The sequence below is a fragment of the Antennarius striatus genome, chromosome 15, assembly GCF_040054535.1.
Source record: "Antennarius striatus isolate MH-2024 chromosome 15, ASM4005453v1, whole genome shotgun sequence".
Classification (NCBI taxonomy): domain Eukaryota; kingdom Metazoa; phylum Chordata; class Actinopteri; order Lophiiformes; family Antennariidae; genus Antennarius; species Antennarius striatus.
This window is the reverse complement of record NC_090790.1, coordinates 4,667,551-4,685,264: the sequence shown is the minus strand read 5'-3', so window position 1 is coordinate 4,685,264 and position 17,714 is coordinate 4,667,551. Positions and strand designations below refer to the sequence as shown.

At 38.1% G+C, this 17,714-nt stretch overlaps 1 protein-coding gene across 1 annotated transcript in view; it reads right to left on the bottom strand.

The window, feature by feature from the left end:
• LOC137608824 (myosin-11) overlaps positions 1–17,714 on the bottom strand; it is a 55,638-nt gene that overhangs the window by 20,957 nt on the left and 16,967 nt on the right. The window contains exons 3-4 of the mRNA XM_068335412.1: positions 14,265–14,378; positions 8,971–9,101 (exon numbers count right to left, since the gene is read on the bottom strand). Of these exons, the coding sequence (XP_068191513.1) occupies positions 8,971–9,101; positions 14,265–14,378 (245 nt within the window). The remainder of the gene's footprint in view (positions 1–8,970; positions 9,102–14,264; positions 14,379–17,714) is intronic.

Below are 17,714 nucleotides of genomic sequence, written 5' to 3'. Positions count from 1 at the left end.
TGTCACTGAGTAACATCCTTGACAAAGTAACACAAATTTAAAGGAAAGAACTTCAGATATAATTAAGATTTTCCATTCCAAATAAGATGTTCAGACCAACAAAGAGAACACTCTGATGACATTAACAGTTGAATACGTTCTGATTCGAGAATGAAATGTTAAATTAGGTCTTGCTTCTGTCTGGAAATCTGAATAAAAAAGAGGTGACCAAACCTGCAGGAACCTGTTCCTCTGCAGAACAAACATGGTCTTATTTTCATAGACACACAGTGAAAAGCTGGCTGGTTTCGTGTCTATTTTAAATGAATAGAAGCTTAATATTCTAAACAGTCATGTGACCAAGAAGTTGCTTCAAGGCATCAGTACAATAGCTGTGGGTAGCAGTCGCTGCACCAGTAACACTAGTGATGTTAAAGAATGTGGCTCCAGTTTAGAAGCTAAGTCAGCAGTAAAAACACTAGGTGTAGGAGTGAAGGATTAGTTCCAGCTGCAGTTGCAGTACTTAATACAATTATTATTAAAATTAATTACACTATTAGGCATAGCAGTAGCACCATATCTGTCTGTCTGTCTATCTATCTATATCCATCCAACCATCCATCAACTAATGGCTGGGGTAGTGTTGAAGTACTGTAGTACTCCAATACTATCAATTGTGTAGTAGTAAAAGTAAATGTATCAGTAATACTAGCTGCTATAGGACTAAGAGGTGGACAGAAAGGAGTTTGTCATTCGAAAGTGTTTGTCTCCATTTCCTCCCACATGAACTGTTAGATGCAGGTTGATATCTGTCCACTGGGGGGCGCTACACCGCTGCAGCAGCATCAGGGTGGCAGCAGCCACTAAAGAGGTTTTGTTTATGAGGAAGAGGAAGAGGAAGAGGAAGAGGCTTATCCAAGAGAAGCCTTTGATGAACGAACTGAACGAGTGACATCAACACGCAGAGAAACACAAACGTCACCGACACACAAAGAGGCACTCTGGAAACATTAACATTCTGTTCATTCTGACGTTTTCAAGGGAGGCTGTGTGTGTGTTCTAAGATCTGAACGGAAACCGAGAGGGACGTAAATATGATGCAAAGCTGAAAACACAGCAGAGGCCTCTGATCCCCAATCCTCCTGCATGTGTGGATTCCTGGTTAAAACTGTTAATGTGTTCTCCTTCTGAATAAAGAGCCTCTCTCAGTGGATGCAGACTGAAGGAAACACCAAACATGCATCGTCAGATTCCACTGATGTATTTGTAGCTCTGACTTCTTCTGACGATATGTAGAAATGAGTCCTTCTTTAGTTTATGTACATATAGGGAAAATCTTACCTTAAAATGGTGCAAATTAAACAAAATAATTTTTAAACTGCAGAATTCAGGACAAGTGGATCCTTTAATAAATCTTTTATTTCCACAAGTTTTAATGAGACTAACAAGAATCAACTGAAGACAACACATTGTCCTGACACTCCCACTGAGATAAATTCAGATTTCCGATTTAACAAATACAGTATTTTCCGCACTATAAGGCGCACTGGACTATAAGACGCACCCTCAATAATTTGGTTGTTTTATAATTTATTTCATATATAAGGTGCACCGGATTATAAGGCGCACACAATAAATATAAATACAATTTATTTGATAAACTGCAGCAGCTGTAGTTGCACAATCCGTCCAGAGCCGCGCTGCTCAGGCAATCATGATTGCATTCATGACTTCCTGACTACCTTTGAATGGCCCCTACTGTTATGTCAATAATCCATTCTGAGCCTCATCAAGGAAACCTGATCACTTGATCACTTTGCCATCTTAGAAAGAAGTCAACACGCATATTAAAAAACCTGACATTAAAACTGGTTAAATTCATTACGAGTGCAGTCAGTGCGAACAGAGCGGATCATTTCCTGATCTGAAGTTTGAAGCAGATATTTAAGCTCCAACGTTCGTCTTCGTTTATTATTTAAATATTGTTTCGATCGATCGGTAGTCCAGTCGGAGGTGAGGTGCAGCTCTTTGCTGCTGTGTGTCCTAAACAATTTTTTACTAGTTTTTTTTTAGGCTGCTAATTTACTGGCAAATGTGACGCTGTTTTACTCCTAGAACTGACTTTAACGTCGGTGTCTCACCGCCGTGAATCTCACCGCACGTCGCTGCAGACAGAATACACAAGCCTGAGTGCGCCCCTCCGCCGCCCCCCTAGAGTTATCAACTACATTTGTAAATCAATTGCAGTACAGTAGACACCTTTGTCTAGCAGTGACTCTGCTCTTGAAATTTCAGAAAAGGCTGGAAGTTCATCTTTGAGGGTCTTTCATTCACCTTTATGCCAGTTTCTCCGTGTGTTTCCACAGACTAATAGAATGGACCGTCACTAGATTCCAGATGACAGCACAATGGCATTTTTAAGACCTATTCAGTTTAAAGTGGGTTATTTCCGGCGCCACAGTAGTTGGGAAATACTGAGATCAGTCAGTCAGTCAAACTTTATCAATAGAATCGTTGAAAGTTCCTTATGTTTTGCTACGTAATCACCGGTGCTCCTACAGTCTGCTCTACCGTCTGAGAGCAGCTCAGTCAGAGCCGGGAATTCGGTGACGCCCCTTGACTACCGTTGTTAGGGGGCGTGGGCCTGAGTGCCTTGTGAGGGGGCTCCTCTGGTGGCGGAGTGCGGCCTGACTGGTGCCAGACTGCCGGCTTTTTTTCAGCGATCATGTTTTTAACCAATATGAATATTAATCAATGTATAAGACGCACCGGATTATAAGGCGCACTACGGGTTTATGAGAAAATTTTAGGCATTTAGGTGCGCCTTATAGTGCGGAATATACGGTAGATTTTCAGTTGTCCTCCGCACTCCTGCATGATTTATATTTATATTATCTGTAGATTAATAACAATATCAAATAAGCAGCCGTATTCTATTGGTAAACCATACACAGCCTGTCAGAAGCCTGTGCCTCATTCTAAAACACCTGAATTTTTAGAAAAAAAAATGAACATCTTGATAGGAATCTTAAGAACGTTTCAAGACTTTGAGGATTCATGCAAATGAGCTACTTTGTCACCTGTCAATCAAAATGATCTTAACCAATCCACTGGCTTCATTAAAAAAGCCGTGTGTGTGTGTGTGTGTGTGTGTGTGTGTGTGTGTGTGTGTGTGTGTGACGAGCGGGGAAGAATATCAGACCATCGGTGTGAAAAAAGACAGCAATGAATATAAACGCAAGCGCACATCACGCATGTACGTGCACACACACACACACACACACACACACACACACACACACACACACACACACACACACACACACACACACACACACACACACACACACACACACACACACACACACACACACACACACACACACACAGCCAGCTGTCAGGGTGCTCTGATTAGGTGCTTACATACAAAAAAAGCGTGAATAGGGCTCCTTAATTGCTTGGATGTATGTGACAAACACATTTCACTCCATAATTGCAGGTGAAAAATGTGTAGGTGTTTTTTTTTTTTTTTTACAAACATGTATCTTACCACTTGCAGCCTGTCACATATGTGATTTGTTGAGGTTACACAAGATGCATACACTCTGTGTGTATTTATAGTACTAAAACTATGCATTTTGAATACAATCTGCTTCTATTAAGGTGACGCTGCCAGCATGCAACACAAGTTAATACCTCATTTAAGAACTTCTTCAAGCCATATGTGTTACATTTCTGCATGTATGCATTTGCAATTACGAATAAAACCATCATAGTAAAGATGGTAAAGTTAAACTGAAAATGAAGAAGAAGAGTTAGAAGAGGAGGTTTGAAATGAAGACAATGAGCAGACAGGATCTTAAACAGCAGGAAGACAAGGAGGAAGATGATGCAGATCTAAGGGAAAGGGAGGAATGCAAGACATATCAGGAAGAAAAAGTGAAAGGGGTAAAAAAAAAAGGAGGAGAGGCAGATGAAATGTTTGGACAAGGTGAGGACAAGGAGACGCAGATAGCCGTGAAGAACGGTGAGGAGGGATGAATCTGGTTTAAGTATTACTGTGTTCCATTCGGTGGAAAAAATGTATAGAAATAAAGAAAAAAGCAAAAGGCAGGAAATGACAGACAAGCAATAAAACAGAATTAATTTGGGCACCCTTGAATAAAAAAACACAACTGTAGTGAAAGGAATAATACTCTAAATACTGGTCAAACAATTTTTTTAACCACAAATGAGATTTTTTTTTTTTTTAATTTTAATGTGAAAACATCATTCATGTTTGTTTAAAGTATGAGTCAAGTGTCATGGTAGAACATTCAACAGAGTTGAGTTACGAACCAGAAAAAGGAAATTCTGAATCAAATCTCACATGTTGTTTGTGGCTTATCCGTCTTGTGGTACAAATGAAACAAGCCATTATGAAAGTGTGGTTTAACGTTTCCAGATCAACCTTGATGCTCTTATGACTTCTTTATTTGCTACTGGAGGGTGAAAAAAAAGGAAAGAGACACTATGACTGATTTTCTTGTTGGAGGGAGTTACTGGTACATGAATAAATGATCATTGTGTTGATCCTCTGACCTGAGTCGTCTTAAGGTTGTTTCTAAAAGATTTAACAAGAGTCAGAGCCTCCCCAATTTGTCGACGAATCTGATGACTGACAAATCGTCAGATTGGTCTATGCTTGCACAACTGGACTTGAGACTTAAAACTGTTTCTGTCTATCATGAGAAAAAAGCTCCACAAAACAAATAATCTATCAGGCATTGATCAATTCCTCGACCAGAGTAGCAACAATGTTTCCAGGAGTCCAGCTTACGTCACGTCGGAAGGGTCAGTCATCCCATTGTTTCACGTTCTTCTGGTAGTTTTAGATTTGTTCAGGATTTCAACTTAATATTCAATCTGACACAAAGGTATTTGATAATCTGCAATCTGCTTCAATATCGGCACTAAAACAATCAATCAATTGATCAATCAAATGTCCAAAGTTGAGGTTCTCACTTTAACTGTGATAAGATTTTTGGTTTCTTTTTTGGTTGAAGTTTTCTTTTATCTTAGGTTGAATATGTTCAAGCTCTATTGGCTAGAAAAATAAAATAAAAATTTAATCTTGAGGACAATGTGGGGGCATTTAAAATTCATATATTTTATTTTAAAAAAATAATGAAAACAAATCAAGAGACAGATTCATCGATGCTTAGCCTCAGGAATAGTTTTCCAGAAGGAGCTTCCTTGTTACTCTGGATGATCCAAAGACAACAGAAGCTACTTTCAGCAGCAAAACAGTGTTCTGGAGAGAACACAGGCTGTTTAAGTAAATGTAATCTTTAATTAATCATCACACAAACATACCACAATAACATCTTAACCAGGATTGCAATGTTTATTCATTACTGATATTATTGAATAATCGATTCATGAATAATGTAACCTGTTAAATATCGTGGATTACGATAAATGGTCAAATTGACTATTTTTTCCACTGAACTTTTAAAAAATTCTCCATTTATTGTAAGAAATGTAAAGAATTTAAATTTAAAAAGTGGAAAACAAGAAAGGTGCGACATTTTTTGACAATAAATCTATCGACAATAAATTTATCGTCAAAATAACCAACTATATGATTAATCCACAAATCACCTTTGTTCTTAATGGAATGAAATTTTCAAAAAGAGAAGACAGCCTCCACCAACAGTCTCATCTATGGTAACCAAAATATAAGTAAATGTAAATAAGTATTGAATCATCTTGCTTATTCAGATCACCTTCTTCCTACATGACAGGAGTGTCTCTGATATTTCACATGGTGTTCATGTAATCCGTTCAAAGGTAAGAATCATACAAAGCAGACAGACACCAGTGAAGCTCCTAGATGAAGGTAATTAGCAGCAATTTGTGAAATGAGAAAATAAAATTTACCAGATTGATACTATTTTCAATTGAATTCACAGAGAGCCTTTTTCTTGTCCAATCAAATAAAAAGGAAACAGAAGAAAGTAACTCCTCGCATTCTAATGAGGTCTACAGCAGCCAAGTTAGCTGATTACATAATCCTCTTGATCCCGCGCTCTACCTCACTTGTGTGTCGAAAAGTTTGGGACCAAATAGCATTAGGACGGCTTCAGCTTCATCAATAAACAGGGAAGGCCACAACGGTTTGGATTATGTTCTCACTTCAGACAAACTCCAGCACGGTTCTGGTGAGAGGATGGAAGTGGGTTTTAAGAATTTATCACCTGAACTAAGTCATAGCTTTGAGGAGCTGTTCTTGGCATTAAAGCAGTGTGAGTCTTGGAGCTTGTTATGGCCCACTCAAAAGCAAAAAAAAAAAAAAAAAAATAAGGGATCTCCTTATCTCCATGGCTCTGTCCTCTTTTTTAAAAAAACTCTGTTGGTGCTAAGAGAACCACATAATCCTTTAAAGCCAAAGAAAAGCCCTGAAAAATGAAAAGCAGGGCGACGTCCTTTCCCATTTAGCAGATGAGGGGGTAGTTGGATGGGAAAAATGATGAAGTCATTCAACTGTGTCTATAATGAAACTGTAAGGAAAGAAAAAAAAATCCCTTCTCGCTAAAGCCTTTGATCTGAGTTTTAACATGACGGTGAGAAACAAACGTCGCTGAGAAATTAGGAGATTTTCCTGGAATACGATCAGAATAAGCGTGTGCCTGCAGGTGGGTGAAGTGTCTCTCCTGGCACACCTTGAATCTTTCAGATGCGTTCTAGCTTGTCTTGTCTGACAGCAGTGAGACCAGTTGAAGTGTTGTGCTGCCAAACTGCTCATCATGGCAGGAGAACAGGGAGTAATGAGCTAACAGGGTGAGGCAGCAGCCACCTACTACCATCTGAACATTTACCGGCAATACAGAACAAGTGGCGAAAAAAAATTTCCCACAGCTCCAGTGAGCAACTTTATAAATGATGTTACCAGTTTATCATCCAGTCTGGTATCTACTAGAGAATTGTAGGCTGGGACATGTGTCATCTGTGTTGTTAATGCAGCTTTAAATTCTGGAGCGTACAAGTTGATGTTGATGGATTTATACATAGCTTTCACGGCTCCATTCATTTGTTGCGTCGGACCATAAAGCTAATGTAAACAGCTTTTTTTTTTTTTTCCTGAAGAGGGCAGCGGTTAATCGCAACCTAAGTCAACCAAGTTTTACAGGTATCAGCTGCTGACACGTCTGTCTTCTCTGGACTATAATGGAACCAGAAGGCACCAGAAATATTTCAACACCAGTGTCTCATTTCGTTAATCGTGACCCAAACAGTCAAAATAATTCACAGTTTTGCTGTGAGCTGTTTCATGTAATAACTGTTTTCTGTACTTGTCGCCATGCAGAAGGTGCAGTGATTAATGTGTTGCTGAGCTAAGTCATATGGCTGTTATACACGACCCTGACGGAGCCTCAATCACGTTTCTTGTTAGGTGGAAACTAGTTCCCATAAAACCATACTCACAATGAGATCATGAGATTGTGTGGAATAACTGTTTGTGAGTTCTCCAAACTTATTCTTTGGATCTGAGCACCACTTAAGGGTCTTCTGGTTCCATTATGTTTCTCACAGCTATTGAGATCCCTAAAACACAAAACATTTTTACATAAAAACTGTAACTTTTTGTTTTTCCGTCCTCGACTTGCTTTTTTAATATTTTGGTACCAGAACATGCAGCCATGTGCTTTCATGTTATACATTCATTTTTAACTTTGCCATCTTTACTAGTTTGACTGTTTAAAAGCTTCATCTTACTTTCCCTTCATAAAAAGTTTTTTTTTAATCTCAGAGCTTTACTTGATGGCAGTAACTAAGTGTTTCTGACGGTATCATCCACTGTTTGTGGGCCTATCAGCGGTGAGACTGAATAATGGTAGCAAATGCTAGCATTCAGACACACACACACACACACACACACACACACACACACACACACACACACACACACACACACACACACACACACACACACACACACACACACACACACACACACACACACACACACACACACACACACACACACACACACACACACACACACACACACACAATCCTGTTGTTTTCTCAGGCCGAGCAGAGCCTGCTGCTGTTCTGAGATACAGTGGAACTCCCACATTTGTGTTTCAGCTCTGTGACAAAACCCCACAAACCCTCATGAAGCTGCATCCTGCTCACATGTTCTGACACTACATGAAGCTAATTTAGAGGCAGACAACAGAGATTCTTACAACAAAACTCTGATTCTGATACAAGATTCTATATAGTTGGAATATTTATGCTCCAAATATATATAGTGTATATGTACCGTATATACTGTATACTGTACATACTGTATATATGTATGTACGTATATACACATATTTCAATACAGTACACAGAGTCGAGAAATCTGACTTTATTGCACACATGACATTGTGCAAGCAGGCTGTCACTTGGTTCCTTTTCACTGAGTTCACTTGAGTTGAAGCTCTTTCACCACAGCCTGAGTTTTCATCTAGCAAATCAAATCTCATGTCTGACAGGCCCTCTAATACTACCTCCAATAACATTTTTTGCAAAGAGAAAAAAAGAGCAACTTTGATTTAAAATTTTTCTTATAATCTATCTATCTATCTATCTATCTATCTATCTATCTATCTAATTACATTTTAGAATTGTTGATAATATCCTCTGGACCGACTGGAAATCGACTCTATTTAATTTTAACTTTTACTACTATAGCTCTTGGTGCGACTATTATTCTTATCATTATTTCTAATGTATTTATTATTTCTATTAGTATTTTAATTATTATTATAATCATCGTCGCCATTATCGTCATTATTTTAATGGACATGAATATTGACTTTTTAATCATCAAAGACAACAGGATATGCTCAGACCATGGCAAGCCCCTGAAGCCTTGACAGTATCTTCTGTGGAGGGAAGCCTCCGATGCAGATCGTCTCATATACTGTACATACACATAGCGTGTTGTGGACTCACTGCGGGTGGATGTTGCTGAGCTCCTGCTCCGTCTGTCTCTGCAGCTGCTGGAGGTGAAAAGTCAGCTCTTCACTCAAAACAGCAAACCTCCAGAGGCCTCTTCTTGCTCCGTCCTCCTCACACACCAAACCCTGTTTACAACGGAAGACAGAGGAGTCACTTGAGATTCACAACACACCCTCTGGCACCCATAAAGAAAAGTAATGGCATTCACTTAATCTCTGATCCATGATTAGCTATTTAGATGTGTAGAATTTTTGAAGTACTTGATCAAATAAACTTTATCTGCAGTTAATCAGATTTACTTCCCAACATGTGAACATACAGATATCAAGGAAAGAGTTTGTGGCCATCTTTGCACGTATCTATTCAAACATTAGCATGCAAAACGACAGTAACATGAGCATGCATTTTAGAATTAGCATTTAAAGCTCTGCAGCACCATTAGTTTAGCTCAGACATTTTATCACCTGCACCTCTGAGGTTCTTCAGGAGCAGAGATGGACAGAGTACTCGACCCCAGTACTTGAGTAAGAGTACAAATACGTCTGGTCAAAATTTACTCCACTGCAAGTAAGAGTAGCCCAGTCAATACATTACTTGAGTAGAGTAAAAAAGTACTTGCTTTTAAATGTACTTAAGTATTCAAGAGTAAATGCTTTTAAATGTACTTAAAGTAAAAGAGTAAGAGTAAATTCCTATTTTTTTTATCTTTGATGAGAATGGACCTGACTGAATTACTATCATTTTACAATTTTATATATAGTACCTTGTATCTCGTTTCAGAGAAAACTTTTTGAAACCACCTGCACTGATGTGCTTGTCTGTAGAACCATTATGTTATACTGTACCAAGTCTTCCCCAACATCTATAAAAATGGAAATAAAATTAATGGAATCATCTAAGAGGACAATTATGTCATTTTCTCATTTTATTAAACAATGGCCCCCTTCCATACACACACAAGACCAAATGGAGCCGTACAGGCCCAACCTACTCGTTTAACTGGGGACCAACTGGAACCCCTAAAGGACACACTGGTGAACTACTGGTTGAGAACCACTCCTTTACAACAAACTAAATCGCTGCCTTCAACAACTCAATGTTTACAGGAAGGACATATCCCAGTACCACAATATTTGTCTCCCCCAGACTGTCTGTCTCCTCCCACCTGTCTGTCTGTCTGTCTGTCTCCCCCCCAATCTGTGTGTCTCCCCCTGCCCCCCAGTCTGTGTGTCTCTGTGGCCCTGTGTCCGCCAGTGTCTGTCAGTCTGTCAGTCTCTGTCAGTTCTACAAACTCGAACATATCTTTAAGATGAGGCCATGGGTTTTCTTTCTCCGCCTCATAAAACTCCGGCTCATCATGTTCATCAGATTCAACGGAGGCTTCTTCGGCAGTCGCCATTGCCACCGCAGTCTGGTTTTGAGCTGATTGGGTAGGGGATGATGTATTTCCGCTTTTACGTAAATCTCAAAACAAAAAAACAACAACAGGCAAACTAAAAGTAACGAGTACTCACGTGCCTTCTCAGAAATTAACTCGAGTAAGAGTAAAAATCTTTGCCTCGGAAATGTATTTGAGTAAGAGTAATAAGTATGAAAGAATTCTAGTATTTGAGTAAAGTAAAAATCCTCAGAATCTGTACTTAAGTACAGTACTTAAGTAGATTTACTCCGTTACTGTCCACCCCTGTTCAGGAGAGACTCCACCACCATTGACGGAAGTTACTGCAGGATGTACTGAGAGAAGTGTAGCAGCTTGAATTGGGCAAATTAAGGGAGCTGGGAGATCTGGCAGCACCTGATGTCCAAAGGCAGGATGTAAAGTTATGATTCTGTGTCCAAATAACACACTTGAAAAATTATCTGTACATTTCTTATGGAACGTACAGATAAATTGTATGGGGGCCATCATATCCTGATACTCGAAGAACAAATGTTTAATTGTTGAACAAAGAATAGAAGACCAACTTTCATCATATCTGAAAATGCCCTATTTTAACCATAACACTGATCATCTATTGATAAGCCTTTCAAATGCAATCAACAGCAGAGAAATAATAGTAAACACGCGAACGATGCAGTTGCAGTAGATATATGAAAAAAAAAAAAAAATCAACCACAAAACTAAAAACCCACATGTCTCACTTCCAGCTGATGGGTCCAAGAATCGTCTTAACAACTTAACAGATGCAGAAAGTTTCCTTCCAGCATCTCACAAATCATCGGTCAATAAGAGAAGAGGAAAACATCACAGCCTTTCCAGAATTAAATTAAACCCGCTGACAAGTAAATAATATCTTCTGTCCAAAAACCTACCATTTTCAGACTGTCACTGAAAAACTTAAAAGTTAATAGTTGATCGATTTAAACAGGGTTATGACCTCAATAAAAAACATGTACCAAAACAATGACTGTAGACAAGCCTGTTTGTGTTCTGCTGGTTTGTAATGTTGTTTAGAGACTGTAAAACTGGGTGGAACTCTCTTTAACCTTTAAGTAGTTAAAGAGTTATCTTCATTCTAGCAAACTGTGTATCTCCATTGCAAACTGTGCTCCTTATCAGACAGCCATGGCCTGAAAAGTTCCACCGGGGTTTCATTTCTGGACTTCTGCCATTTAACTTCTACAGCCTCTGTAGGCTCTGGAGTTACAGAAAACAAATCTATAATATAACATGGGAATATTTTCTCAAACCAAACAGAAGCAAGGTCGGGATTATCGATAGAATGAAAACTGAGTGAATACAGACTTAGAAACCATGACGTCATCTTGAACTCATGCAATTATCAATCACTACATATTATCAGTAACAACAGTTTATATTCGTTATAATAAAACTGGAATCCCTGTTACAATAATGTGGCAACAAGAAGCTCCTCTGGCCTTTATTTCTACAGAGTTACTCTAATGGTCGACATTCCATTTTCTTCATGTGATATTCTGATTCATCTACAGTAATTTCTTTTGTCTTTTGTCTGCATTCCTTACCCTATTTATTTTTTAACTATTTTACTATTAGTATTACATTTATGGCTCTATAAAGTGAAAGAAATTAGCTGTATAAATAAAGTTGCCCCTCCTTTGCCTCATCAAATGTAAACTCCCCACATAGACACACAGCTCCCTGCCTGTCAGACATTGCAACATCTCCATAGAATACTAAATTATAATGAATCATCACTTGAGGGTTGGGCCAGAACACCAATTAGAGAAACAAATAAAGAAAATGCAGGTGTAAAGACAATTGTGAAACTAGAACAGGCAGCGTCAGGAGGACAAGATGTTACAGATAGATGGAGCAGGAGACATCGAACTGGTTCTGAGTCTGACTTTTGCTAAGGTGACTCAGTTCTGAGGCTGAAAGACAAACAGACCGACTGAGTCATCCTGGCACATCATGACAATCATCATCTTCATCATCCTCCAATCATCTGCCCATCTGTTTGTCTCCATGTGACTGAGTCTGAGAAACAAACTGGTGTTCATACATTTAGTTAACTTTGATTTCAAATGTGATCTACAATCTCATTGTCCTCAAGGAAACCTACAAATGACGGTGTTATAATTTGTTTGATAAAGTATTTGTTTTCCATTGTTGTGATATTGGATGCAACTAAATTCTGCAACTAAACCTTTAAAAGCCAAGCGTGTATTCATGTTGATAGCCATTGGCCATTAGCCAGGAAGTGAGAACTATAGTTTGGTATTCCTGACCTTCTAAAAAAGGAATCTAGGCTTTATTTTCTTCAGTTTTAGTCCAGAAAATTGTTCCAGAATGACTGGACAGGCTGAATTTCACTGTATGGACCAGAAAAAAATACAGAGGAGGTGAACAAAAGGCAATCCCTCCAATTATAGGATTGCAAATTCATGGTAGGTCTGCTGTTATTGTCTGTATATACTGTATATGTCCATCTCACCAGTTCACAAATGTAACTAGAGTCCTTTTCAAGAGATCTAAAATGAATGAGTCCTATAATGGAGGAGAACAGATCAAAAAAAGATATAAAGGAAAAGTGAAAGACAGAAAAGGCCAGGAGCAAAGTGAAGAAGTGAACGGCGTGAAGAGAGTAAAGATAAAGACAGTTAAGGGGTGTTGAGCCGTTAGTCCTTTACCCTCTAGCAAAGTTTAATGATTTAAAAACATTAGGCTACAAGATTATTAGCAGTTTAATGTCAGCAAAGACCAAATCACATTTGATGCCTCTACAATGCTGATGATGATCATCTACCTGTTTTTCTGGAGGCGTCAGGTTCCAGAGAAAAGCTGCTTTTGTACCTTTTTCACTTCAGAGTGTGGAAATTTAACTCGTTAAAGACTGAAGTGTTGAAATAGGTTGGAATTTGTTGTCTTTATCAATATCATTACGCAGGAATACAAGCATCTTATTATTTTGTTACCTGTAATGTCAGTCTTCCCTTATTTGTATTCTAATGATGTGTGAAACAATTGCACACACCTTTCCACTTAGTTTTTGTTGTTTTTACTCACACTGTAGAACCACTTTGCAATGTGCAACATCTACTGCAATACTAATATTTGGTATTATTATTATTATTGTTAATTATTATATATGTATTTGTTGTTTCCAGGAACAGCCTTTTCAGAACCATGACATCACTAAAGTTCAGTGGTCCCGAGTCTGATAGATAAGCACATCATAAACCAATTCTGCAACCTTACTTGACAAGCTGAACTAACAAATCACAAGAAAAAAATAATTGTGCACCTAACTATCCTAGCAGCACACACCTGGACCAGAGATGAGCATATAAAAGTAGTCAATTTCAAATAGTAGCAAAATAGAGACAAACATAAATTTTAGAATATATTTTAACCTTTGACTTCAGCATTATACTTTTTTTTTTTTTAACCTGAACTCGCTTTCAGTCATGTGATTAGAAACGCCAAAGAAAAAGTAACCACACCCACAGGAAGTCTCTGTGGTTAAAGATAATGGTAACAACAACTGCTTGGGCACTCTGAGTACTTGTGCAAAGGGCCAACAGTCTCTTCAGATTAAATAAAAACTAAAATATGCAAAAATAAAAAACATGCTGTTCCAACAAATCAAACAAACTCACAATGAGTTCCACAAAACTCCATGAAGAAGACAAACCAACGTAGAATCCTCCACACCAGAACTAACAACCTCTTCTTCCTACGTAACAACAGAAATCCTAATGTAGAGTCCATTTTTTGAAAAACTCATTTTTTTTTTCAAAATTCATCGATTTGGCATCATTATTTATTAGAACAAAAAAAAAGTGTTACATTACATATGATTTACCTTTTGATCCTCAAAGATGGGGGATTGTAGAATGTGAACTTTGGCTTCTACCAGGTGTTGTAGTTTGTCCAGAGACGGAGGGAAGTCCTCTCTGATTCTCCAGAGCTCTGTAGACTTAAGAAAGAGAAACAGTTTTGACCAACTTTCACTGCTGCTGTCAGAAGGTTTCACAAGCAGCTGCTTTGAACCAGCAACCCAACGACAGAAGGACACTGATCCTACTGGCTGCAGTGTACTGAACACATAAAAAAAACCTCCAACTTTATTCTAAATGTGGGGTTTTTTTTTGCATGTTGTTATGTTAATCTGATTGAAATACTTCATAAGAATTGACCTGATTGTCAAGATACCAATGTCAAGAATTAAGACGACACCCACCCCCCAAAAAAAGTTTTTTAAAAAAGGAGCCTCTTCAATTCCTCATGAAACCCTTTGTACTGTGGAATGGAGAGAAACAGGAATGATAGGACAGAAGCACTCGATGGCAAATGTTGTTCTATAGGAGGAATAAACAGAAAATATATTTTAAATACCAGGAAACAAGAATTTTTCACATCAGCTATAAAAAACACCGGCGTGTCAGTAGATTCAGTCATGTTAGACAGGCAGGAAAGTTTGGTAGGAAGAAAACAAAAAGCCTTGTAGGTTTGAATCCCCGATCACGTTAAAGGTGTGGTACAGGTCACAGTCGCTAACAAATAAAGCTGATTTAACATGACTGGAAGATACAATACTAACCACAGATGAACCGGTTTGTCAATGAGAGGTACTTACGAGAAATGACAAAAAAAAATTCTGTTAATTTAGTAATTGTATATGAATGGTGTTACTTTCTGGATAAAAAAAAAGTAGGGTTAGAACATTTATTGTCAATTTATCTTATATTTTTCAAGTTTTTCAGTTTTTTTCTCAAAGTGAAAATTGTATCTGGAGGATATTTTGCTTGAATTAAGTGGAACTCTATTGTTTTGGTGATGCTCCATTATAAAGATGGTGGTAATAGTCATATGTAAGGGAAAGATTTCCTGACTTTTCTACCATTGGGCGTCAAACTCCAGTTAAACTGGGTTCATCTAAAATTTTCAGGGCCTCCTTGTATCAAAAAAATGTCTCGTCGAATTTCAAACGAAACACCTCGTCAGTGCAGTTTTTCATGCTTTTATACCAATAACTCCTGCAGGTCCACTTGTGCCTGTCAACATGACTGACAGGATGCTTGGAGTGAAACTATTCCCCTCTTACTGAGATGTGTCATCATCATAAAATGGAAAGAATTTCAGCAAATGAGGAGGAAAAGCAAAGTCAAAAGTAAAATATTACCAAAAAAAAAAATTCTTGTTGATGCAAACAAGAAGACCGTCTTCAACAATTCAGTTATTTTCACAAGTTAAATGTCAAAGTGCTCTAAGTATAACATCAGAAATGTTCGATATTGTTTTGAAGATGAGGATTATAAATTGTCTGCCCACCGACCATACTCAGTAGAGGCTCCCACCCACCATTGTTTCAAAGGCACCACAGACAGCCATTGTGTGACTGTGCTTAAGCGGCTAACCCAGGTGGCTCCCATGATTTTCATCTTATGCTCATACATATATAAACACTACAGATGGACAGCAGGCAATTAATTCCCTCTCCATATGAACGGAAGCTTTCACAACATGAGTGGGCTGAGTGTTCGCGACACAGTGAATCTGTGTTGTCTGATTAAATGCAATCAAAACAAGTCCATTGTGTTTTAATCCCTCTGAGAACCATTACATGCATTGGCAGGAGCCTAAGGGAGCAACTAGGAAACTCGAGTTGTTAAAAGGATGATGGAAATAAGGTGAAAAAGTGTCTCAATATAAAGTATATGCAACATTTAGTGGACCTAGCAAAGTCATTATAAAAACCTCATTAAAAAGTATGCAGCGCCTGCTGAATGTGGGATGTTACAGCTCTACGTTAGCACCGACCAGCCCTTCACATCATGTCTATATACTGCTAATTTGGCTCCCTGATTTCATTTAGGAGCAACAAATTTGTAGTATATAAACCGTTTGTTCTGTAAGGAGATCATAACATGACAAGTTTCTAAACGAGATTAAAAATCATTCCTGTACCGATGCGATTCCTGCCAGTCCTCATTCACCAGCCCAAGGAGTTGGAACATAGAAAAAAGACGTGTCCATGAATGCAGTTTGCGGTCTGATCAGCCTCCATCATAGCAAATGATAGATGAGTAAATTCCCCGATGCAAAACTATTTAGAAATTGATTATGAGATGCACACCTATAGTGTTTTAAAAACATATTTGAAATGTCGTTGAATTCTATCTATCATTTTTTTAAGGTGATGTGGATGTACCACAACTAGTAATCATATTAATCCTCTTTAATGACCACCATTAACTATAAAACAAATGAACATATGTCAAAACATACTTAAAAAAGTCAAAAAATTATTGATGTAATGTTACAGATTCACTTCTGATATGTGTGATGCTACAAATAAATCTAAATAACACAATAAAAATGCCAAACATGATCCGATCCTACTTTAAATGTTGAGCTATTTAAAAAGAATTAAATCGAATTAGAACCGATTGAAAACCACGGCATTAATATAAACAAACAGACAGTTCTGCAATTTAGAAAAATTAAGAACCTATTCCATCACTAAGGGTGTAAAAAGACCAACTTTGGTTTCAAAAGGTAGTTGGTGATTTAAAAAAAAAAAGTTTATAGAATATTAATATTTGCTTTAAATTTTAAATAAATTAAATCTAACAAGTCCAAACTTCTTTTTTATTACTAAAATATAATAAAAACAAAAGGTTAAAAACTAATCAAGGCTACATCTAATGTATGGCTACAAATACCAGTTGCAACCATTCTAGCTTCAAGAAACAAATGGAAGGTCCAGGGGACAACTTTGAAACTGCAACCTAAGCTATATTTAACTTAGAAAACTGCTTCATGCAAATACATAACAAGAAAAACCACCTGTAGCTATTAAAGACCTTCTTCACCACATTGATCTGGCTCAGCCCCTAAAATCTCTTGAGTTGGTAAACGTTATAAAATACTCACTGCGGGACCTGAAGAGAAAGACGCGTTCATGGTGACAAACTCACTCAAAACTAATTTTCTTATTGAGCTCAGACCACAGGGGGTTTGTGTTTGCGTGTGTGTGTGTGTGTGTGTGTGTGTGTGTGTGTGTGTGTGTGTGTGTGTGTGTGTGTGTGTGTCATCTGTGCACATGGAGATGACCCTAACTACAACCTTCCCACTGACCACAGGGAGAGGGAGAATTTGAGTTCGTTGGTTAATATCCAGCCAGAGTTGTCAGGGTTTCTGAGCCTGATTGAGCAGTTTACTCAACCTCTCAATGGTGTGTGTGTCTATGTGTGTGTGTGTGTGTGTGTGTGTGTGTGTGTGTGTGTGTGTGTGTGTGTGTGTGTGTGTG